The sequence below is a fragment of the Podarcis erhardii genome (assembly GCF_964252035.2).
Source record: "Podarcis erhardii genome assembly, chromosome: 2".
Taxonomy (NCBI): Eukaryota; Metazoa; Chordata; class Lepidosauria; order Squamata; family Lacertidae; genus Podarcis; species Podarcis erhardii.
In genome coordinates, this window is record NC_138498.1 from 7,130,953 (window position 1) to 7,154,706 (window position 23,754).

General features: G+C 43.4%; 1 protein-coding gene across 1 annotated transcript; it reads left to right on the plus strand.

Moving 5' to 3' along the window:
- Positions 1–4,371: 4,371 nt before the first annotated feature.
- LOC309331962 (keratin, type II cytoskeletal cochleal-like) lies at positions 4,372–21,378 on the plus strand. Its single transcript, XM_081844565.1, has 9 exons — positions 4,372–5,069; positions 6,531–6,745; positions 9,262–9,322; positions 9,881–9,976; positions 12,907–13,071; positions 14,847–14,972; positions 16,840–17,060; positions 18,447–18,478; positions 20,114–21,378. Exons 1-9 carry the CDS (start codon positions 4,485–4,487, stop codon positions 20,443–20,445), a joined length of 1,833 nt encoding a protein of 610 aa, XP_081700691.1. The 5' UTR covers positions 4,372–4,484; the 3' UTR covers positions 20,446–21,378.
- Positions 21,379–23,754: the final 2,376 nt, after the last annotated feature.

Genomic DNA, 23,754 nt, shown 5'->3' on the forward strand with positions numbered 1-23,754 from the left:
TGTTTGACTTCCGAGGTACGACTGTATATGCAAACTGCTGTGGAAATTGAACTTAATATTAGAAACACAAATAACTGGGGCGGGGAGATGAAATTGTCTAGTTTCTCAACCCCATGGGCACCTAATAAACTTTCCCCTTTCCCCCCACAGCTGTTGTGAGCTCCAGTGCAGGCGGCGGCGGAGGAGGAGGCGGCCTAGGAGGAGGATTTGGCGGTCTTGGTCTCGGAGGTGGCGGCGGTGGATTTGGCGGTCTTGGTCTTGGAGGAGGAGGAGGCGGATTTGGTGGTCTTGGTTTTGGAGGAGGAGGCAGCGGCGGATTTGGTGGCCTTGGCCTTGGTCTTGGAGGAGGAGGAGGAGGAGGAGGGGGATTTGGTGGTCTTGGCTTTGGAGGAGGAGGCGGCGGAGGCAGCAGCAGTGTGTTTAGCTCAGGAGGGGGCAATTTCAGCTCTGGGAGTGGAAAAGGCACTGGGGGAGGAAGCAGCTCTGGTGTGAAAATTATATCTAAAACTTCCACCAGTCAAAAGAGCATCAAGAGCTAAAGACTAAAGAATCCCCAACAACCTAAACAAGACAAGAAAATGAACACATACAGTGGTACCTTGGTTTACAACCATAATCCGTTCTGGAGGTCCAGTTGTAAACCAAAACAGATTGTAACCCAAGGTGCACTTTTGCCAATGGGGTCTCCAAATAAAAATTGAGTTGTAATCCCAAAAAAAGGGGGGGTTGACAGGTTTGACATGGCTGTAATCCAAAACGGTTGTAATCCAAAATGGTTGTAATCCAAGACGGTTGCAAACCAAGGTACCACTGTACTCCCCCGCCCCCTTATCCTGCCAGCATTGGTGTAAGTCTCACCAATCACCACAAATGAATTGTTCTAAAAGAGCAGCCCTGAATCTGATCCTTCACCACTCCAACTCACACAAACTCGCCCAGAAGTTCCATTTTGAGCTAAATTGTTATATAAGAAGAATAAAGATGCAGAACGTTGTTTAAAAGGTCGGATGCGTGTATTAGAAAAACTGTCTAATGTTAGGGAACTTGCACTGTAACAAACACTGTACATGTCTGGGTCCTCGTGAATGCAAATGAATGTATGTGCATGAAGTTTTTAGCTATGGCAATGTATCAAAATTGCAAAGGGATTCGTCTAAACCTATTCTGATGCCATGAAAATCAGAAACAGGAATAACACTTGGAAACAATAAAACAACTTATCAAATATCAATGTATTCTCTCTCTCTTTCAGGGTAGTGGGGAGGAACAAATAGGACGTGCCAAAATGTAGTTTTTTTAAAAAAGCAGATTCAAATGTACAGTGAATGCATGCATGGGTCAAAAAATGAATCCAACTTTAAATAATGTTTTCAACTTTTGCGTTGACATCTTCCACAAGGACTAAGGAATGGCTCAGAGGGGTGGGAGTGTGCCAGGATCACCCAAGGAGGAATGCTCTCCCAAACCTGTACACTTCCAGGATTACAGTACAGGCTTGCCCATGCAGCTGAAGCAGATTTATGCTAAATAATACAAACAGCAATCAAACATATCCTCCTTCAATGAGCCTCGGGTGTGAATGACTCACGTTATTGGTGGTGTGCAGGGACAGGAATGCCTGGAAACAGAACGAATTGTGCAAACATCAGATTTTTCTGATTGCTGTGCGAAATGGAATTGGCCCTTGATTCAGGTTCCATCAAGTCTCTTGATAGTCTGGAAAAAAAGAAAAGGAGGCGGGGAGGAACTGAACCGAAAACACCACCCTCGTCTTGGAAAAGTTTCCAGCAATGGGACAATGCTGGTGCCCTTCAGCCATTCAGTCTGGATACGATCTCTGGGCTTGTACCTTACAGGTCTGACTGTGCAAACTCCTACTCTCATGCTGTGACTTTGCCAATCCTAGTCATGCTGTGCAGTCGTCAGCTCTGTATGTAGCGACAACGAGAGCAAGGATTGTCTGCTTGAGAGAAACATGCTGATCCTGTGTGTTACAAGCTGCTCTGCCTCTTGGATAAAGCAGAATTGCTTCCATTGGGCTCCATGGTGGTTCCCCATCCACATGTTGACCAGGTAGAGACTTGCTTAGCATTCTTGTGGTCACATAAACCACAATGAAGCCCAGTTGAACAGAATAAAAAAGGAAGCATTAAGTTCAACTAACACAGGATCAAGCTGTCAGATTGCTCGGTTATTAGTATACATCCATAAGTGGATTTTCCCCACTTTCAAATATTCTACTCTCTTAAAGGATGAGACAGCCAAGGTCAAAAATTCCCCTTGAGCAAGGATGCACACGAAGTGCTTTCTCACAGTTCATAGCTTGCACTTGGTGACCTCTACACTGCAATTTCCTAACCACTGATTCTGAAACCTTGCCGCTAAGGTGACTTGGGAGTCATTGGTTTAAGAATTACATGTATAGTTATAGATTTAAGAACCCAACCCCACCATTTGCTCTGATGCTTAATTCTTAAAACATACTTAAAAATAAAATTAAGATTTTCTACTGACCTCAAACCGTTACAAATATTTTGGAAGCATAATTTCTAAAATGCAAGAAAATGGAATAACAAATACAACTGTATTTAATGCGTAATGTTGACCTGAAATTGGGGGTGGGAGATTTCAAACTGAACATTTTTGTGCAGATCGTTTTGCTGTTGTTGTTGTTGTTAATAAGAGCTGCCTTTCTTCTAAAAAATAAGAGACAGTGTTGGATAGTGGTTAGAGTGTTGGATTAGGACCTGGGAAACCAGGTTGCAAATCGCCACACAGCCGCAAAGCTCACTGCATCACTTTGGGAAACTCATTGTTTCTCTGCCTAACCTAGAGAGGAGTGTGGTGGGGATGAAATGGGGAATCTGGGAGAGCCACATATGCCACCTTGAGCTCCTTGGAGGAAAAATAAGATATTGAAATGTTACAAAATACAAGAAACCATAATGACATAAAGTAAGGCACTTTGGGAAAGAAGATGTTGGTGGTCTCATTTTGCTTTTAATTCCTCCCCTCCCTCTCTGCTTGCTTCCCCACCTAAAGTCAGTGAAGAACTGATGCTTCAACAAGAGGAAAGGCAGAATAGTAGGATCCATTTGTATCAGCATATCTTGGTTGCTGCCTCCAGTGATGGGGTGTTGTCTCGGTGGTAGTCTAATGCCAGGGAGGGGAACTCTGTAGACCATCCAGCCTTACACAAACGGTTTCCACTGACTCTGCTCTTAAGTCCCCTTCCTGTCTTAAAATGCTGTATTCATGAGCAAAAAGCAATGTTAGAATTCACTTGCCCCTCTTGGTTTTCTGCTCTCCAGAAATCTTCCAGACCAGCGATAAGGAGCTGCTCAGCTTACAAACATTTTTAAATTATAATACATAGATCTATAGCTGCATGTGAAAGTTCCTCTGCCGTTATAGTCCAACGGTTGAGGCTTTAAGGCTGCAATCCTAAATATACTCACAAGGGACTTACTTCTATGTGACCATGCATAGAATTGCTCTGTTAAACAAGGGGCAATCAGAGATGGCTTCAGAGAAAGGATAGCCTCATTCAAGCATCTGCTTAGCCTTGACGTTTGGGTAGTTTATCTTTGTCTAAGGAGCGAAGCTCACTGGCAGGGCATATGCAGGGCATATGCAGTACATCTCTAGTTTAGTCCTTGGATCTCTAGGAAAGGATCTCATTCGACAGGGTTGGGGAAGACTCCAGAGAGAGGGTGCCAGTCAGAGAAGTCAGGATTGGGCTAAACAAACCACAGCTGTAATTCAATTGTCAGGCAGCTGCCATCTACTTCACAGAGTTTACGGTGCAGAAAAACTACATAGGAACATCAAAGCTCAGTTGTCAGTACAATGTTGTTGCAAATGACAAATCATTTATGCACATCAACACCTCCACCTCCAAAAAAAGCCAGAAGAGGGAACAGGAGACCACCTTTGCAGGCAGACAGTTTCTTAAAGTTTGCTCCCATCTCACTGGAAACCATAAGACGACTCCTGATGGAGTCGTGAAATTCACATGGTTACACTTTGTGGAGATCTGTATCTTACAGCATGGTCTTTATCTGCCCTTGTGTAAACAGGCTTTGTTGGAGAAGGAGGCGGGTGGCAATTGTGGTTGGTAATTTCCACAATTATTCCTATTTCCCTCTTCTTTTCTTTTTTCTTTTAACGAGACGCCTAACTAAAAATAAAAAGGGGGAAACGTCTATCGCTTCATTGCAAACAAATGCCTCCTCCCAATTCCATACTACCGCCTCAAGTAGGTGTGTTTTAATGAGACAAGTTGCTGCAAGGCATATCAAGATGATGAGTAGATCAGGTTGCCTGAGATCCCGTGCCAGGTTATTTCCCAAGCAGATAAAAGGGGAGGTCTCTGGCTCCTCTATATCAGAGGGGTTCTGTCTTCTCCATCCTCTGCTCTTTCCCTGCAGCTCCGCTTCTAGTCAAAACCCTTTCCTCACATTTTCTCTCTGAAAGAAACCATCATGAGTTTCACATCCTTCCGATCATCCTCCGGAGGGGCAAGAAGAGGCTTCAGCTCTGGCTCCGCAATAGTTGGTGGCGGTGGTGGTGGTGGTGGTGGAAGATCGAGTTTCAGCTCCTATTCTGTTGCTCGGGTTGGAGGAGCAAGAGCTGGAGGAGGTGGTGGCGGCATTGGAGTCGGTGGATTCGGCAGCCGAAGCCTGTACAACATGGGTGGAAGCAAGCGCATCTCTTACGGTGCTGGCATGGGGGGCTTCCAACCCGGTTTCGTTAGTGCTGGATATGGCGCTGGTGGAGGAGCTGGGTTTGGTTATGCTCTTGGTGCCGGTGGCGGTGGTGGCTTTGGTTTTGGCGGACCTGGGATGGGAGGTGCCGGTGGCTTCATGGTAGGTTCTCCAGGGTTTGGTGGAAGAGGTGGCCCAGGGTTTCCAGTATGCCCTCCCGGTGGCATCCAAGAGGTGACCGTCAACCAGCACCTCCTACAACCCCTCAACCTTGAGATTGACCCAGAGATCCAAAGAGTCCGCACACATGAGAGGGAACAGATCAAGACACTCAACAACAAGTTTGCCTCCTTTATTGACAAGGTAAGTACCAGAATTAATACCTTTGTGATCATTCTTAACCATCAAGGCACTAAGTTGCAGGTGACTTGTCACCAAATCAGGCCAACACCACAATGGCTCTTTAAGATGGTCTAGACCAGGGGTAGTCAATGTGTTGGCCTCTAGGCTTTGTTGGACTCCAAATCCCATCAGCCTCAGCCAGAATGGCCAATGGCCAGGGTTGATGGAAGTGGCAGTCTAACAGCAAAACAAAGGGCTACACATTCCTTGTCTCAGATCTAAAACCTGCAAAAGAAAAAAAAGGTTGCTGTTCCACGAGGCTGTGTTATAAGTAGGAGTATGTTTAAGAGTGATTAAGCATTCCAATTTCTAGAGACATTGTGTGCATGCAATTGTTGAGTAGATTCATTGTTAATGGCCGGGATGGCCACGTCATTTCCTGGCATACTGTCTGTGCGGAGGCTGGCTGAGTGAAAAAAAACCCTCTCCAAGGAAAATAGAGAGGTCCCCAGTCATGGAAGAGCTGGGCATCTCTAGTCTCCAAAACCAGTAGAGGGAAAATGCAGCATGGGTGAAGTAGTCTAACTCTGGAAGCCTTTGATTGCTTCTGAACCATCTGTCACAGAGGCTTGCTTTTGGCATCCGTTTCACAGTCAGCTCCTCAGTTGTTGGAGCTGAGCATGATCTCCATGTATGGTTCTGTTAATACTTAGAACAAAGTGACAAATCTCTTTTGCAAGACGGCAGTATGGTATCATTGATGTTAGAGTGCAGCTGGTCAGGGTTTCTTGGGTGTATGACAAGATCTAAATGTGATAAAGGAAATCTAACACCCCATTATTATTATTATTATTATTATTATTATTAGGCATGCCAATAAATATGCATATAAAAAGTACACAATTTTTAACATTACTCAGAACATCAACTCCTCCCTTATGATTCTAGGTCTATGTTCTTTGGAGTGACTCTTGATTGGTTGGTTGATATTAGTGTGTGCTTGCTGAGGACCTGGTAGTAGTAGCAAAGTGTCTAAGCAGAGGTTGCCAGTCATTCCTGAAGTTTTCACCATTCTTACCTGATTTTCTTGACCCTTTTTCCTTTCCTTGCTCTTTCTCTTTTTTATCCCTCATAATTCCTTCTGTTCTCTGTCGTACCATTCTGGCACATTAGGGAGCAACATAAGCAAAAGATAGCTCCCTGGCCGAAGGAGCTTACTGTCTAAACTTAAACACTGAGATGAAAGAGACAAATGGGGAGAGGAGAGGACAAGAAGGGACAGATGTGAGAAGATGCATTTAGGTTCCATTTCAGCTGGGGGACAAGGACTAAGGGGTTAAGGCAACATCTTCATTGAACAAGGGTGGGTCTTCACTTATTATCTCCATCTGTCTCACTGGACAACTCATCCCTTTCTGTCCAGCAGATTTGTGGATTCCCTATATACAGCACCACCAATGCCTTTGCCATTCCATCTTGCAGGTCCGATTCCTGGAACAGCAAAATAAAGTCCTTGAAACCAAATGGGACCTCTTACAACAGCAGGGGACAACTGTTCGACAAAACAGAATTGAACCCATGTTTGAGACTTATATCAACAACCTCAGGAGGCAGCTTGATTCTATTTTGAATGAACGGGGAAGACTGGACTCAGAACTGAGGAACATGCAAGACATGGTGGAAGACTACAAGAACAAGTAAGAACCTGTCTGTTCCAATTCACATAAATAGGAATACTCCGTTTAACCTCCATAAGGGTAACATTTACTGCTAGGGGTTTGGCCCAGGCATAGGCATTTGTTAACCCTGAAGTTGATCCCATTAAGTTCAATGGGTCTAACTCCCAAGTAAGTGTGGATAGGGCTGCAGCCTTAGATATGGTAAGAATCTGAATGCTCGTATAGGCTAGCACCTTCTATTGGTCCCAAAATATCTAACGATCAAAATACACTGATGAAAATCCCTGTGCATGTCCACTGCATCCTTTGATCTGGAGTAACCTGTTTTGTGGCAAACAATGTCACTTCTTTTCTTTCTGGGAGTCTTGGAGAACTAAACTTTACCTTCCTTGAACTGATCCAAATAGAAGTGCCAGGGCGCGCTTACTGTACATCATGAACATGTTTATTCAGGTTGATTGGGTATTATATGGCTCTGTAAGTTATTTTCGCATGCTTCCTTTTGTTTAACGAAACAACTGTTCTTGAATCTGTATAAACTTTTGTGGGCTAAGGCTTGGCAGAATTCATGGGTGAAGCTAAGGCTGCATTCTCAACTCCCATTTACCTAGCCATAAGTCCACTGAATTCAGTAGGAATTACTTCTGAGTAAACATGGCTAGGATTGCTGCCTAATACTCTGTTGGCAGTGCCGCTCCATCAAATTGCTCAAAATGACTGACAAGGCAAAAAGGAGATAGATGAAATGGTGGTAAGAATAATTTCTCTATCTATACCAAAAAAAAAAAAAAATCCCCTCTTTGAAATCCTTTTGCTGCAAGGCAAACTAAATTACCAAAGATCTGTCAGCAGAGCTTTCTAAGGATGAACCTGCGAGATGCAAATCCTTCCTGCCTTTCTCTTGTTGAAGTCAGCTCCACCCCGCCCAGCAAAAGGGTTCACTTGGCCCTAAGTCATGAAGTTTCATAAAAGGGATGCCTCTAACACATAACCACAGTTCCTCTGGCCACACCTAGTTAAGCAATCAGAGATTCCATTAAACTGTACAGTGAATTAGCATTACATCATTGATGCCATGTCACAGAGGTCTTTTCTTACAGCAGGGGCATCTACTGCCTTTCAGAGCCATTTTACAAATTTAATGGGAGCTAGTCAGTATATACGCTCAGCTGGGGTCACCAGCCAATCCCTGGCTCTCAGTGATCTGAGACACATGTTTCCAGACATGTGGCTGTTTTATTCACATATTGCAATTTTTAAAAGCATTTCTAAAGGGGAAAATTAGATGTATGCCAAAAACATGTAAGGTGCATGAAACCGCCTTTCAGTATTGCTTAAGGAGGGAATATGTGCCTCCTCAGAAAAGCATTTGTAGAACAAATCGCTTTGTATCTCCTAAGTAGCCTAGCCAAGCCAAAACTCGGGAGGGTTGAGACATTCTTGCATTTGCTTGGGAAACCTACTTAATTCACACTTCTAGAACCAACATGCAAACTGAAACACAGCCGTCTGTCAAATTTTGCACTTCTCTGAATTTCACAATGCAGTTTTCTACCAAACTATGCATGTATTAGGGAGAAATGTGCATAATGACAGAGGTATTCATGAAAATAGCATACAAAGATGCATTATATTCTGGAAGGTTGCTTGCAAAAAGGTGTACGTTAAAACTGAATACAAAAATGTGTTTGTTAAAATGTGCTTTAAAGTGCATACAAATTTTCATGACGATTCTTTTTAATGCAAATTGCTGTGGAAGATATGGAATACTGTATTTAAGATTGGAAACATGAGGAACCTTTAGAACAGAATTTGACTATTTCATCCACCCCTCTGTGTGGGACAAGTAGCAAGACGGCTTACCTATGCTGCAAAAACATCTATTTCATGCTAGTCTACCAATAATGGCTTCTCCGTATAATATTGCGGGTTGAAATTGCTCAGAGAGTTGAGTACTGTCATTCTTGTCTACTCCTGCACTTTGAACTACAGTTCCCAGGTTTCCCTGTGGGAGAATTGCTAAACCAACTTAAATCTATAGCGCATATTTGGATTGACATTTAAACACTGTTGCTAATCCATCCAGCAAGAAAGGTCAATGTGTATCTAGCAGTTAAAGGAGGAGGGTGGATTCTGAAAGCCTGAATTAACACATCCATTGCAGACACACATTTCTTCCACTAGCTCTCTGCAGTAGATAAGAGCACAATAAGAAAAGCATGAGAGAGGCCATCAGGAGACAATCGCAGCTGGCCATTAAAATCATGATCCTGGTAATCCATCAACATGCTCTGAAAGCCCTCCAAGGAGAAGTCTATGCACTGTGCAGATGGTGCTTCTGCAAGAGTTAATAACCTGGCTGTGTTGAGCTTCAAGGAGATAATTTGGCAGCCAGTCACTTTGACCCAAATGCCTTGTGAACTCTGAATAGAATGGGTTGCTCTTGACCTCCTCATGCTTTATTTCTGCTAACTATGCTAGGTTCTCATCCTGAAAAGTACTGGTGCTACCTTTGCTCTCTGTTGTCCCAACAGATATGAAGATGAAATCAACAAGCGTACCGGTGCAGAGAATGAATTCGTGGTGCTGAAGAAGGTACATTTTATTTTATCATTACAATATCTTAAGTAACATGGTGGAAGGACAGGAAACCTATGGTTCTCCAAATGTTAAAGTCAACATCCTTGGCCATTGGCTGGAACTGGAGGGAGTTGGATTCCAACAACATCTGGAGGGCCACAAGTTCACCATCCCTGGTCCTGAATAATGACCAGCTGCTCTGTGCTGAGTCAAAGCATTGGTTCTCTTCTAGCACACAACTACCAGGCTTGGTTGACAGATCTTTGATATAGCATAGTACCAAAGAGTTTTCAGCTGCAGAGGTTGATGGTGACAGATCTTGGACAGTTTCTACATTTAATAATGCTATTCTGCTGTGGCCTTTAACAACTGCTCAATGCCCATGTTGTCCTGCCAAACTTATTTTTTTTAAAAAATGGAAGGGTGACATTCAATGTCTGCAATATTGGATTCTTCATGAGATTAAACAAAACCTGCCTGATTTGCTGCATTGTTTCAAAAGATGGTCCTTCTAAATACCTCTAATTCTCCCCACCCCTCAAAATTTACTGATGTTTCTCATGTTTTTTGCAGGATGTTGATGGTGCCTATATGAACAAGATTGAGCTCGGTAGCAAAGCAGATTCTCTGAATGATGAAATTCTGTTCCTGAAAAACCTGTTTGAGATGGTAAGCGTTCTCCCTTAGGCACCTGAAAATTTCACTTCTAGAATTGAAATGAACTTCCTAGCCAGTCCAAGCCATTGCAGCATCTTGTCCAATACTTGCTACTGCAACTGGCATTATCTCTGCCAGTTGGAGATACCAGGAACTGAACTGGGGACCTTCTGCATGCAATACATGGGCTATCCTCCCTCCAGAAAACATAGAAGCACTGAGCCCAGTAGGTGCTGGGAACTTACAGCAGAATTCTGGCTTCTCTAATTTGTATGCATCCTCAAGTAGGCAGGAACTATATTGGAAAGCTGGAATTACAGAAAAGTTCTCTGGAAACATACACATTTTCAAACTGTGTGTGTGTGTGTGTGTGTGTGTGTGTGTGTGTGTGTGTAGAGGCATGTTTTATTGTAGTTCAGGCAAACGAAGGTATATATATATATGTAGGATCATAGGGCTAGGAAGCTGTTCCACTAGTGGCAGCAGAACATTTTAGAGGGAAAATGAATTCCGATTAGGACCTTCATCTTGAAAATACTTTTCCCTTTCAACAACAGCAACAAAACCATTCTAAGTTAACATTACCTCTTTACACAACATAAAGAGGGCCATCTAAAAAGCAAAATGCTAATGGAAAAGCAAAAGGAGGGTATGGGAGGAACTCCTGAGACATGCAAATCACATGGGTTTGTTGAAGCATGTATAAATGCATCACTCATTTAGATCCTCCACTGTGGAAAATTTCATGTTGCATTTTCCGCTGGGAACGTTACATTTCTCAAGGAGGTTTTGGGGATTATTATTTCTGTCCCCACCTACCTTTGCTGATGCATTTGAATAGATTTTAAAGTGAGCAGAGACTTACTGGCATCAATTATCACATCTTGTGCAATGTATGAATACTTTCCTCCAGCTATTACTGGAAGAAGACAGGGAGCTGTATTTGAATAACGCTTCTCCCTTGGGGAAAGTGTCTAGTCTGGGCTTGATGCTTGCAAGCCTTGGAAAATCCACCTCCGCTCTTGGCTCAGGATCCAAGTCATATTAATCACTTTGATTAGGAAACATTTTTTTTTTTGTAACTGAAGCTTATTCAATGCAATTTGAGTTTAGCTCCCAGCAGTTGGGAAGAAAGATGACAATGATAATAGCGGTTATAATAAACTAATAAGTGAAGCCACACATTAGAATTCAGCAGTGGTGATACAAAACCACAAGTTTTTCCTACCCCCGTTTAACCTCCACTGTCAGAAGTTGCATGCCTCTGGAGAGCATTCTTTTTATTCTTCTTTATTAAGTTTCCATACTGCCCTTCATCTCAGGATCACAGTTTACAATATAAAGGTAAAGATAAAGGGACCCCTGACCATTAGGTCCAGTCGTGTCCAACTCTGGGGTTGCGGCGCTCATCTCGCTTTATTGGCTGAGGGAGCCAGTGTACAGCTTCTGGGTCATGTGGCCAGCATGACTAAGCCGCTTCTGCCAAACCAGAGCAGCGCACAGAAACACCGTTTACCTTCCCGCTGGAGCGGTACCTATTTATCTACTTGCACTTTGACATGCTTTCGAACTGCTAGGTTGGCAGGATCAGGGACTGAGCAACGGGAGCTCACCCCGTTGCGGGATTTGAACCGCCGACCTTCTGATCGGCAAGTCCTAGGCTCTGTGGCTTAACCCACAGCGCCAAACACAAAAATACACAGCACGGTAACAAACAAAAGCAATGCCCCTGCCCCCAGTATTATTATTTATTACTAATTTCTGGGAATTATGGGTGGTAAGTGTGATGTTGTACTCGGGGGCTTTTTTCAGGCTTCCTACAGGCATCTGGTTGGCCACTGTAAGAACAGGATGCTGGACTACGTGGGCCTTCAAATTGGGCCTGATCCAGCAGGGCTCTTCTTATGTTCTTAGCCTTTAGAAAGAGCAAACAAAAATAGGACTTTGGCTTATCTTGCCTATTCTGTGTGTGTCAATGTATAGCTGAGCTGAGGATCAGACTACAATTTTCAAAACATATATGTGAGGTTTATGTCTCAAAAGGGGAAGATTTGTTAACTGCGCAGTTATTTAATTCATGCTGCAGTTCAAAGTGTCAAAATTCAAGCAAAGTGATGCAGTTTGGTAATTTTAGACTTTCTGGACTGAATGGTGTTATTGGGAGTGAGTCTTCTAGATAGTGATGTGTAAGATTGTCTTGCTGTGTTTGGGGTCCTCCTGCACATTCTGATGAGTGGGACCCCAGATTTCTGTCCCTGCGCTGACTATGCCATTGGGAAAAATAATCCTCCAGAGTTTCCAGTTTTTCATGTGCACTTTGGTCATCATCAAATCAACAGCTTCCTTTTTGGAGGCCAAAACCAAAGAATCCTGGGTGTTTTCATAATACTGTGTTAGTAGAACTGGCACATTGTCCTGTTCAGTTTGCACCCGTGTCTGAAATAATGTGAAAATGTTTTGGCCCTGATGCAGTTTGAATCACAGACAATAAGTTATGTTTAAGCATTGATGGTACCAGCTGGGGATCCCGGTCAAAAAGCAGTTAGTTCATTGGGCTTTGATGAGCATCACAATGTGAAAGGGGTTGAAGATGCATATATATATATATCTGCACTGGCTATCCACATAAAAAATGAGTTCCACGTGGGGATCTCATTGCTCAGTCAGTGCAATTACCTAGATAACAACCATGTTAAGTAAGCAACTCCCTAAATACATTTATATTGCCTTCTTTCAATACATTCCAGAATGCAACAAAATCCATCATAGGGAATATTGGAGGGTGAAAAGTAGAAGCTATTCAAATGAGAATATAAATGAACATGTTTGCAAAAAAAAAGTCAGGCTTGGAGAATTTACAGAAGGTTTTTATTTTCTACATTCAAAACTGCCATGTTCCATTGCTTCATACAATCAGACGCATTTATTTACATTCTTTGCAGGAACTAGCTAATATGCAGCAGCAGGTATCAGATACCTCTGTTGTGCTGTCAATGGACAACAACAGAAGCCTGGACCTGAACAGCATCATTGCTGAAGTCAAGGCGCAGTACGAAGACATTGCCAACAGGAGCAGAACCGAGGCTGAAAGCTGGTATCAAAGCAAGGTGAGTGGCAGCTCAAGGCCTAGGAGTTACCTCTAAGCTAAGAAAGTTTTTCGTAAGGGAACATTCCCAAATGGCATCATCCACCTGCAACCTAAAGCAGTAGAGGGATAGTCAATGTTTCTGTTGCTGGACTCTCACCAGCCTCAGTGGCATGGTCAATGATCAGGGATGGTGGGAGTTGGAGACCAGAACATCTGGAGGACACCACACTGGTGACCCCTGGTCTGCTACCTCAGCCAGATTTTACCTCCTAACTCATTGACATGTGTAGACCAGGCAGGCTTGAAATACTCAGAGATACTCTTGGGTTCAACTTAAAGTCAAATTTGAAGCAAATATGAAGGGTCTTCCTCAGAAGATACATCAGTCAGACTCTCTAAGATTTGCAACATATGTAGTGTATAAGGATTGTATTCACAACACTTAAAAGAAGTGTGAAAAGCTAAGAGAGTGAAACGGCTGAGATTGGGGTGGAAATGTGCCCCCTTTGCTGTCCTGCTGCTCAACAAGCCATGCTAGAAATAAATAGCTGGAATTATAAACTGCGGCAACACAGATATGGAAAGCAAATAGGAACTTGAATTGATCTTGACTGTCTAGGCAGAGCAAAGTAAAAGGTGTGGCAATGAGATTCCATTCCTAAAGTATTAATGGAAAGAGGACCTGAATGAAGAGTGGCTTAGCAAATAAAACTTAGCAAATCCTCGCCCGTAACATCTTGGCAGCTTCCTTCCTCTGTGGTTGAGCTGGCCCTACTATTAAGTAGGCAGCTGCCTCAGGCAGCAGATTCTGGGTGTCATTGAAGTGGAGCAAGTTACTTCTTTTATTATAACTTTTTTTAAAAAAAACTGGAAGAGTAGAAGAACCATTTAGATTTTCCACTTCAGGATCCAAAATATCTCTGGCCAGCCCTGCTCCTGGATGGCAAGCAGATCTCCTGTTTGGAGAGAGCAGGCTGAGGTTCACCTACCAGCCCTACCATAGATGCAGCTTCATCCAGAAATAATGCTTGACAGATACATCTGGCCTGGTGATCCTGCAGGCCTCCAGCAAAAGCTGAGCCCTCACTTCTCAGATTTGCTTTTCAAAACCGAGTCACTTGATGCAAGACAGAGATGTATGGAACACCCTGAGATTGCTAGCTAATTCCCTGTCTCAGTTGTGGCTGCCTCAAAGGGTTAGCAAAAGACATAGGGAAAGGGTAAAGGGACCCCTGACCATTAGGTCCAGTCGCGGACGACTCTGGGGTTGCGGCGCTCATCTCGCTTTACTGGCCGAGGGAGCCGGTGTTTGTCTGCAGACAGCTTCTGGGTCATGTGGCCAGCATGACTAAGCCACTTCTGGCGAACCAGAGCAGCGCACGGAAACGCCGTTTACCTTCACGCCGGAGTGGTACCTATTTATCCACTTGCACTGTGTGCTTTCAAACTGCTAGGTTGGCAGGAGCAGGGACCGAACAACGGGAGCTCATTCTGTCGCAGGGATTCGAATCGCTGACCTTCTGATCAACAAGCCCTAGGCTCTGTGGTTTAGACCACAGCGCCACACGCATCCCAGCAAAAGACTTATGCAATGACAATTGATCACGCTGAAACCTTACAACTCTTATTTATCTATCATCTGAAATTCAGTGTCCCAGCCTCCCTCAACCTGGTGCTCCTTTGGGGCTACATTTAGTTCTCACTCCCACCTGATTTCCCAGCTGTGTTGTGGGGGCGACAACCATATATAATGGATGAGATTCTAATCCTTCCTCCTTTTCCTCTGAATATTAGTATGAAGAGCTACAGGTCTCTGCCGGACGCCACGGCGATGACCTTCGCAACACCAAGACAGAAATTTCTGAGCTTAACCGGGTAATCCAGAGGCTGCGAAGTGAAATCGATGCCGTAAAGAAACAGGTACAATCTTTTTATGTTTGACATGCAGGGCAGACCAGTGGCTGCTTCTGTTTCATAGAATAGTAGTTGTGTAGCTGCTAACTCACTTTGGGCAAACCAAGTCTCCCTCAACAAGGTCATACCAGGGCTAGCACAAGACAGGTCTCTAGCCAAGGTGAGCCCAATGTGGCAGTGCAGACACTGTCCCAGGCCACCTCTTCCCAGAATGCCTTGCTCTGAGAAAGAAGCTCCTTCCCTTCCTCAGAGTGCAGCTGAGAAGGAAAGGATGGGGAGGTATGCTTTTCTGCTGCACTAGCAGTGGCAAAACAAGAAAGGCAAGCAAAGTGGGTACAGAAGCAGCAGGAGATGCATGGAAATAGGGTCTGGGAGCACTAATTTGCCCGGCTCTTTCTCCTCCTCCTGTGAAACTGGCTTTAGAAGTGGTTTGGTTGCTATTGTTGATGCTGTTTGTAACAAAGGTTTAATCATCACTATCAGTTCATTTCCTGGTGCTGATAAATATCATGGATAATAATACAGCTCTCCTTGCACAAGTGCTACAGGGTGTCTATGCAAGAGAGCTGAACAAACCATAAATTAGTTGTTTTACAGTATCTCCCAGGCATTGCAAAGGCGAGGAGGAATCTACTCCTCCACATTTCCCTAGGTACCACACAGGTAGACAGTGTACTGAAAGAGTCCACACCCTACAAAGCTCACAATAGGAGTGTGTTGATATCTTTCCCTTATTGCCAAGCCAAGCAAAGCAAATCTAATTATTATTTATATTGATCATTTGCCTTTTAATCCACTCTTAGGGATTTTTAAAAAAAGCAAAAACAAAAAAACCCATATATAAATATATATACCGGTATATGCGCAGAAGACATGGGGTATAGACACTGGAAAATGCTTACAATCTGAGCATTGCTTTTGGAATTATGGCAGGTATGCACATGGAGGCATACCTGTGGGGAGCAGGGAATCAATACAGTGTACAGTGGAGGCCCTGCTGAAGCATAATATTTTTTTACATGCAAAAAGTTGCACTCAGCCTCACTGCTTGGGGACAGATCTGCCCTCATCAAATGTAGGTTATTTCCAGCACTGCAGAAAATGGGCAAAATGAACAACCCACACACATGCTCGGGTGCATGATAATGCACCCCTAGCATGTATCTACAATGAGTCAATCTAGTTATTATTATGGTTTTATATCTACACCTTCTTACAATTGTGCATGCAGTGTCCATACTTCTTGGGTTACCTCTGCAGATAGCAGAAGCTGTACAGAGCATCTTGTTGCATGTGAGCATGGCCATTTCAGGGCTTGCATCAGAATTCATTGTCCATTGGACTTTCCTGGAATTACTCATGAATCATTAAGGGATGGAAAGAGCATTTCCCCTAAAATGTCCATTGTAACAGTTTTCACGCAGAAGTCCCATCTCCCCACAGCAACCATTCCAAAAGTGCTCTCCAGGAGTTGCAGTCAAACTTTATTTGAAAAGCACTCCATGGATTCAATTAATGCCATTGGCAGATTTGGTGAAAGAAAACTTCCAGATCTTTGAGAGCACAAATCCTTTGCTTTAATCCTTGGACAATGTTGGTTATTGGCTGGAATATCTGGAGCCACTGTTTCTGCTTTGTCCTGATTGATGCAGGAGAAACAAAAACTTTAGATGCTAACTGGGTGAAACCTTTTTTTATTCTGGTGTAGGGAAGGGGGAAGATTGGACCATAGTGATAACCCCCCCCACCACCAAAAAAAAAAAAAATGTCCAGAAGTCACAATTATTATTTATTGGTGATGGTCCAAAAACTGTCCAGATATTGCAGTTACTTCTTATTAGTATCATTAATAAATAAATCTCCTTGTGTGCAGTGTGCCAATCTACAAGCTGCCATTGCTGAGGCTGAGGACCGTGGAGAGCTCGCCCTCAAGGATGCCAGGCATAAACTGAATGAGTTGGAGGAAGCCTTGCAAAGAACGAAGCAGGACCTGGCTCGCCAGCTCAAGGAGTACCAGGAGCTGATGAACGTCAAACTGGCCCTGGACATTGAAATCGCCACCTACAGGAAGCTGCTAGAAGGAGAGGAAATCAGGTAGGCTGGCAGCAGCAACCATACTCTAGCAAAAATGCCCTTGATGGTTTACTAAACCAATCGGTCATCTCCCCTTTGAATAGATTCCGTCAAAATTCGTTTTAAATTTCCCCCAAAGAGTAAGGTTCCTGGCAATCCAACCACAATATCATGTTCTTGTGCAGTTGTGTTTAGGCACTTAGATGCCAAGGTATGGGGCTACCCTCAGCATTTGTTGAAATGTGATGCGAAAAGAATACTTCTACACTATAGCAAGGAAGTATAACAGCCTATGGTCCTTTGAAAGTTTTTGGACTGTAGTTTTCATCGCCCCTGATCATTCATCATGCTAACTGGGGAGGGTGGGAATTGGAGTTCAGTAACATCTGAAGAGCCACAGATTCCCTTTGCCTTTTCCAGAGGGACCATCTGGTCCTATATGCATATAACATATGCAATAACCACTGTTTGGTTTAACTGTAGCTCTTTGGGAAGGTCTTTTGAGAATGTTGGTAGGTGACTTTCTCTTACTGTGATTATTGTGGGGATTACACTCCTGTTGCCTATTTTATTGTTACCTTTATTAAAAAAAGCACACACACCTGATAATTGCTTGCTTTAAATTACCTTCTTTAGCTGCTTAGAATAGAGGGAAAGCAAATAAATGCATAATCAATCAATCAATTAAACATACAGAATCATATAGTCCTGATGGACTATATGCAACTGGCCGAGATGACCGGCAGAATCCGTGATCTGGGAGAAGAGAAGTTGGAGGAAGACTGGGAGAAATTCAAGATGTATTTACAAAAACATTGTAATTTGGTTGAATGTTAAGAAGGATGCTAGATTATAAAAAAACTGGTCACCACTAAACTAGATTTAAATTTGATGATAAGTGAGACTAAAGAAAATATAAAACTTTTTGGAAGAAGCGCTAGATTATATGTGTGAGTGGACATGAGATTGTAAACAAGTTGATAATTTGTTTGAAAAAAATTTTTTAACGATGTAAATGGGAGCGGGAGACGTGAGGGAGCCCAAAGAAGTGATGAAATTGTTGTGAAAGAAGTAAGATTGTTTATTATGTTTTATATTTAAAAACCTTAATAAATATTTATAAAAAAAAAAAATAAACATACAGAATCATGCATATATGCATTCCTAAAGCAATTAGCAATATTATGACCAAAAAAGGAGAATGAGTTGACTTTTCTTTGCAGGTTTTTTTTTTAAAGAGCTGTGTGAATATGCAGCTTTTACTTGGCTAAGGAACAGATGACAACTCAAGAGTTCTACCTTCACAATAGCTCCTTGATTAGATTAAAATGTGGGACCTAGTTTACTACAAGCTGAGGCATCCACTGAATTAATTATACCAATTATGTCCTCCTTTCATCTTCCTAGGTTGTCAGAAGGCCCTGGAAATGTGAGCTATTGTAAGTACCATCTCTGTTTCTGGATTTGCTTTTTGTTTTTGTTTACTTGCTTACTTCGCCAAACCTTTATTAGGCATTAAAAATATAGGCCATCATAAAACATCCATATATAAAAATTTTAAAATATATACAAATAAACAGCCATGTAAGAAAAAGGTAAAGGACCCCTGACAGTTAAGTCCAGTCATGGACGACTCTGGGGTTGCGGCGCTCATCTGGCTTTACTGGCCGAGGGAGCCGGCGTTTGTCCGCAGACAGTTTTTCCGGGTCATGTGGCCAGCATGACTAAGCCGCTTCTGGCGAAACCAGAGCAGCGCACGGAAACGCCGTTTACCTTCCCTCCAGAGCGGAACCTATTTATCTACTTGCACTTTAAAAATACGTAATAACGAGGATTTTCACTGGAGTTTCTTCCTGCAAAATAGTGCCATTCACCAGTCTATGAGATGCTATTGATAAAAACTCAGCCACCCTTGCAGTTTCTTTCGAGTTAATATCAGACAGATAGAATCTGATATTTTCCTTGTGCCGTGATGTTAGACACCCAAAATAGCACATTTGCGTAGCTGGTTGTACAATGGACAGTAGAAAAAACTGTGTCCTATTGTGTCTGGCACGTTTAAAGAACATCTGTAGTGTCTGTCGTTTTCTGGGGATGTTTAAATATCTGCCCTTGACAAAAGCTGAGCGGGAAACAATTCAGTTGGGCTAACATAAAGGCCCTGCATTGGGCTGGAATTCTTAATTTTGAAATATAAGTGACCCTGTTATCTGTTGTATTTAAACCATAGAATTTGGGGGAGCAAATTTTATTTACAGCTGACTTGATGTTTTGTTTTTCAATGTCCCTTAATCTGATTTGAATATTGTGATAAATACATTGCTCACTTGAATTACACAAGAGTTCCAAGTCAATACCAATAGATCTGATTTTGCTGTGTAAGAGTTGGAACCATCTGGATTTCTAAGAGTTCTTAAATAAGTCAGAAAGCAGACTCAAAGGTTGGCAACAGCAACGCAGCCAGTATTTTATAGTGCTAGCCCACAACCAATATTCCATCATGTATATCCTTAGTCCTACACCCATCTTCTCATACTTGATTGAATTTGGGAGCCCCAGGATGATGATGATGATGATGATAATTAATTTATTATTTATACCCCACCTATCTGGCTGGGTTTCCCCAGCCACTCTTGGCGGCTTCCAACAAAATATTAAAAACACATTAAAACTTCAATCATTAAAAACTTCCCTAAGCAGGATGCGTCTCAAGAAACTTGAGTGTATCTTAACTAAATCACTATTATATGCTTGTATCCATATTGGGATCCCAAATGGTAGCTGGGACGACACTTTAGCTTGAAAAATTTGAATAGCAGCTAGTATAAATTGGTTACCTTTCTGAAAATGAAAGCGAGCTGCTGGTTTTTGTTTGCTTAAGGCAGTGTTTCTCAAACTGGGCTCCCCAAGCTGTTGTTGGACCACAACTCCCATCATCCCTGCCACTGGTCCTACTAGCTAGGGATGATGGGGACCCAAGTTTGAGAAACATTGGTTCAAAGAGATTCTGTTGAAATCATGGCTCTTTCCAAGAGACACAAGGAACTTAACTTTCCGTTGTTAATATTTTCCAGCTGTGGTCAGCAGCACCACCACCTCTGGCTACGCTGGCGGAAGTGGCCTTGCGTTAGGAGGAGGACACGGTGGCGGCATGGGAGGAGGTTTCGGACTCGGAGGAGGCGGTGCCGGCTATGCGGTTGGAGGTGGAAGCGGATTTGGCGGTGGCAGCGGTTTCGGCGGCGGCAGTGGTTTCGGCGGCGGCAGTGGCTACGGCGGCGGAGTCAGTATGGGAGGTGGTAGCAGTTACAGTTCTGGCGGGGGCCGTGTCTCCTCAAGTGGAGGAGGAGGAAGCTCCAGTGTGAAAATTGTATCAAAAACCACTTCGAGCAAGAAAAGTGTCTATTAAAAAGGGTTAACTCGCCACTACCACCACCACTTCTGAAATAGCAATGAGCGTTGCCACCTGCAAATCGAAGCTCTTCAGCCCACTGTGTAAATAGCTCAGCAAAGCTCTTCCCCTCTGATACTGTCACCTTTTCCATTTGAGTTTGCCTGCCATATGGATCCAGACCTTTGCACCCTGATCCAGCACTGCTGACTCGGATCGCAGGTTTTTGCACCGGGATCGGCTGCAGCCAGTGCGCAGTGAGCTCCTGTGCTGACAAATCGTGAGCCATCCATAGAGCTCTTTAAACAAAGGTCTCAAAATTATCTACTAAGCTACAGGGTCTCACTGTTCAGTGATTGCATGATTGCTCCTAGGTGTGTGTAAAAAAGAGAGTCCCATTTTAGAAAAGTTCATGTAGTAGATGGTTAACCTTAAAGACACCCTTAGGTCCTTTGGACGGCAATCGGATTTAAGCTTGCACTTACAGTTAAGTTCTTGGTTGAATTAACAGCTTTCAGTGCTATGCTTAATAGACAGCTAACATCAAAGCTTATGGTAACTTCCAGGTAGACAGGCAGCACGAATCCGCCTGCACACACACTTTCTGAAATCTCTCTCCTGTTCAAGCATGTTCTTTGTAATTTCGAATGGAGACAGTGTAAAGCTGTAGACCCGTAAAGTCATCAGATCTTGCCAAAAGGAAATAGTTTTGAGACACCAGTGATAAGATCTTGCTCTCACCCTTCTGTTGTAACATGCACGGAGCTTATTTTTTAACAGCAAAATCGTATTTGATTCCTTCTTTGAAGTGAAAGCAAAATTGGAAAAGGTGATTGCTTATTCTACTGCTGCTGTTTTATGAACTGTAACACTGAATTCTAACGCTTGATTCTAACGGCTTTGGACCCATGCAAGGCTGCGTGACAAATAAAGAGCAACTGTCATTTTTAAGCCTGCGGTTCTCCTTGTCTTCTTTTCCTCCCAAAAAAACCTCCCCACAGGTTTTATGTGCATTGCCAATCTGCTAAAACTGCTTCCACAATTCACACTGGTCTTTCCCTGGAATTCAGACATCGTTGTTCAGTCTTTTTGAGACATGTCACTAGTCCCCAGGCTGGATGAGGGCTGGAGCATATGAAGTTGCCTTGTTCTTAATTAGACCATTGGATCATCCAGCGTAGTATTGCGAGTGTAGGTCCCCAAGCCACCCCTCAAAATAATTCACACATCACACGTAATTTTAGTTTTAGGTTTTTGGGCACTATTTTGGCCACAAGTTTATTAAAATACAAAATCTGTGAGTGGTTGTTTAGACATTGGTTATGACTATCTCCCCCCCCCGCCCCCCACCTGGGACAGAACTGACATTCCAAGCTCCAATCGGAAGCCAGTGAAGGGAAAACAATGTTGGGGATCCGATGAGCTGAGTGACAGTCCCTCACCGCTCACCCAACCAGCTCCCCAAGGCTTGCTGGCCCTGGTCCCATTTCAGGGATTGGACGAAATCATGGCAAGCCCCAGGATTCCTTTAACGGAATTCCTTTCAGCACCATTGGAGGGGCAGGCCCAGCCTATCCTGACCCCTCCACCACCAGCTTTTTATAACCAATGCCTAACTGCAACCTTACAAGTTGTGACGAATTGCTAAGCAGTAGGCAAAAACCAAATGGCACCAGCCAATCAGCCAAATGGCAAAATTCCTACTAGGCCCCTGCACCAAGGCAGACGACCCCATGACAGGCAAAGCAACGTTAACCGGAACTCAGGGCGGGTGGGTGGGTGGGTGATCCGATGCACTCTGCTAAAGAGAAACCAAAAGCCAGAGTGCCCCAATATTTAAAGACTATGGTCCCACCCACCAATTTGCTACATGCAATTTGCCCCAGCAACCCGGTCAGCCAGGCAAATAGCAAGAGGCAAATAGCCATTAACCTGCCTGGCAACACAGGGCTGGCCCGGCGGCCCACACCGCAACCTGTGCTCTCATTTAATGGAGAACACGCTTTGTCGGCTCTGGCTGGCAGCAGCTCTCTGGAGTCTTGAGAAGCAGGTGGCTTCTAGTTGGAAATGCCAGTGAGTGAACCTAAGGCCTTCTGCATGAAAAGCATGTGCTTCGTCCTCCCTACATAACTGTGGGTTTAATCTGAGATGCTCAGTCATGGAGCCACCGGTATAATTTAAGGGTAGCAAAGGGCGCATCTCACTGCTCGTCTTCATGTCTCAGGACCACACCATACATTTAAAGTGCATTCAGTGCATATTTAAGGCACACAGCTTCCCCCCCCCCCAAAAAAAAATCACGGGAACCGTAGTTTATTAAGGGTGCTGGGAATTGTAACTGTGTGGAGGCTAAACTACACTCTCCAAGATTACTTGGGGAAAGCCATGCTCTTTTAAAAAAGTGACTTCAGACCACATGTACAGTGGTACCTCGGGTTACATATGCATCAGGTTACAGATTCCACTAACCCAGAAATAGTACCTCAGGTTAAGAACTTTGCTTCAGGATGAGAACAGAAATTGCACGCCGGCAGCGCAGTGGCAGCAGGAGGCCCCATTAGCTAAAGTGGTGCTTCAGGTTAAGAACAGACCTCCAGAACAAATTAAGTTCTTAACCCGAGGTACCACTGTAATTATTTTCTGAAAGCACCAATACACATTGCCATATGCATCACTGTAGAGTATAATGGAACTTACATATGAGGTGTTCATAGCAAAATGCAAACACTCTTTGATTTGGTTTTTAGAAGAGTAACTGCACTAAGTTGATGACCTTGCTTTAGTTATTCTGAGGTATAAAATTGTAGCCACATCACCTCTCCTGGAAATCTTTGTTTCCTTCTCCCATTTGGTTACCACCTTCCACCGAGAGGGATCTGATATAATAATAATAATAATAATAATAATAATAATAATAATAATAATAATAATTTTATTATTTATACCCCGCCCATCTGGCTAGGTTTCCCCAGCCACTCTGAGTGGCTCCCAACAGAACACTAAAAACAAAATAAAACTTCAGCCATTAAAAACTTCCCTAAACAGGGCTGCCTTCAGATGTCTTCTAAAAGTCAGGTCGTTGTTTATTTCCTTGACATCTGATGGGAGGGCTTCCACAGGGAGGGCACCACTACTGAGAAGACCCTTCATTTCCACCTTGTTTGTAATGTAGGATTTCAGAGAGCTTCGGTCATATCCAATATTCAGAATAGACCCACAGAAACTAATGGATGGGACTAAAAGTGATCCCAAAGGCTGCACTCTGAGTAAAACTTCCTTGAATACTATCCATTCAATTTGTGTTTTTACACCAAGGTAACACTGTCA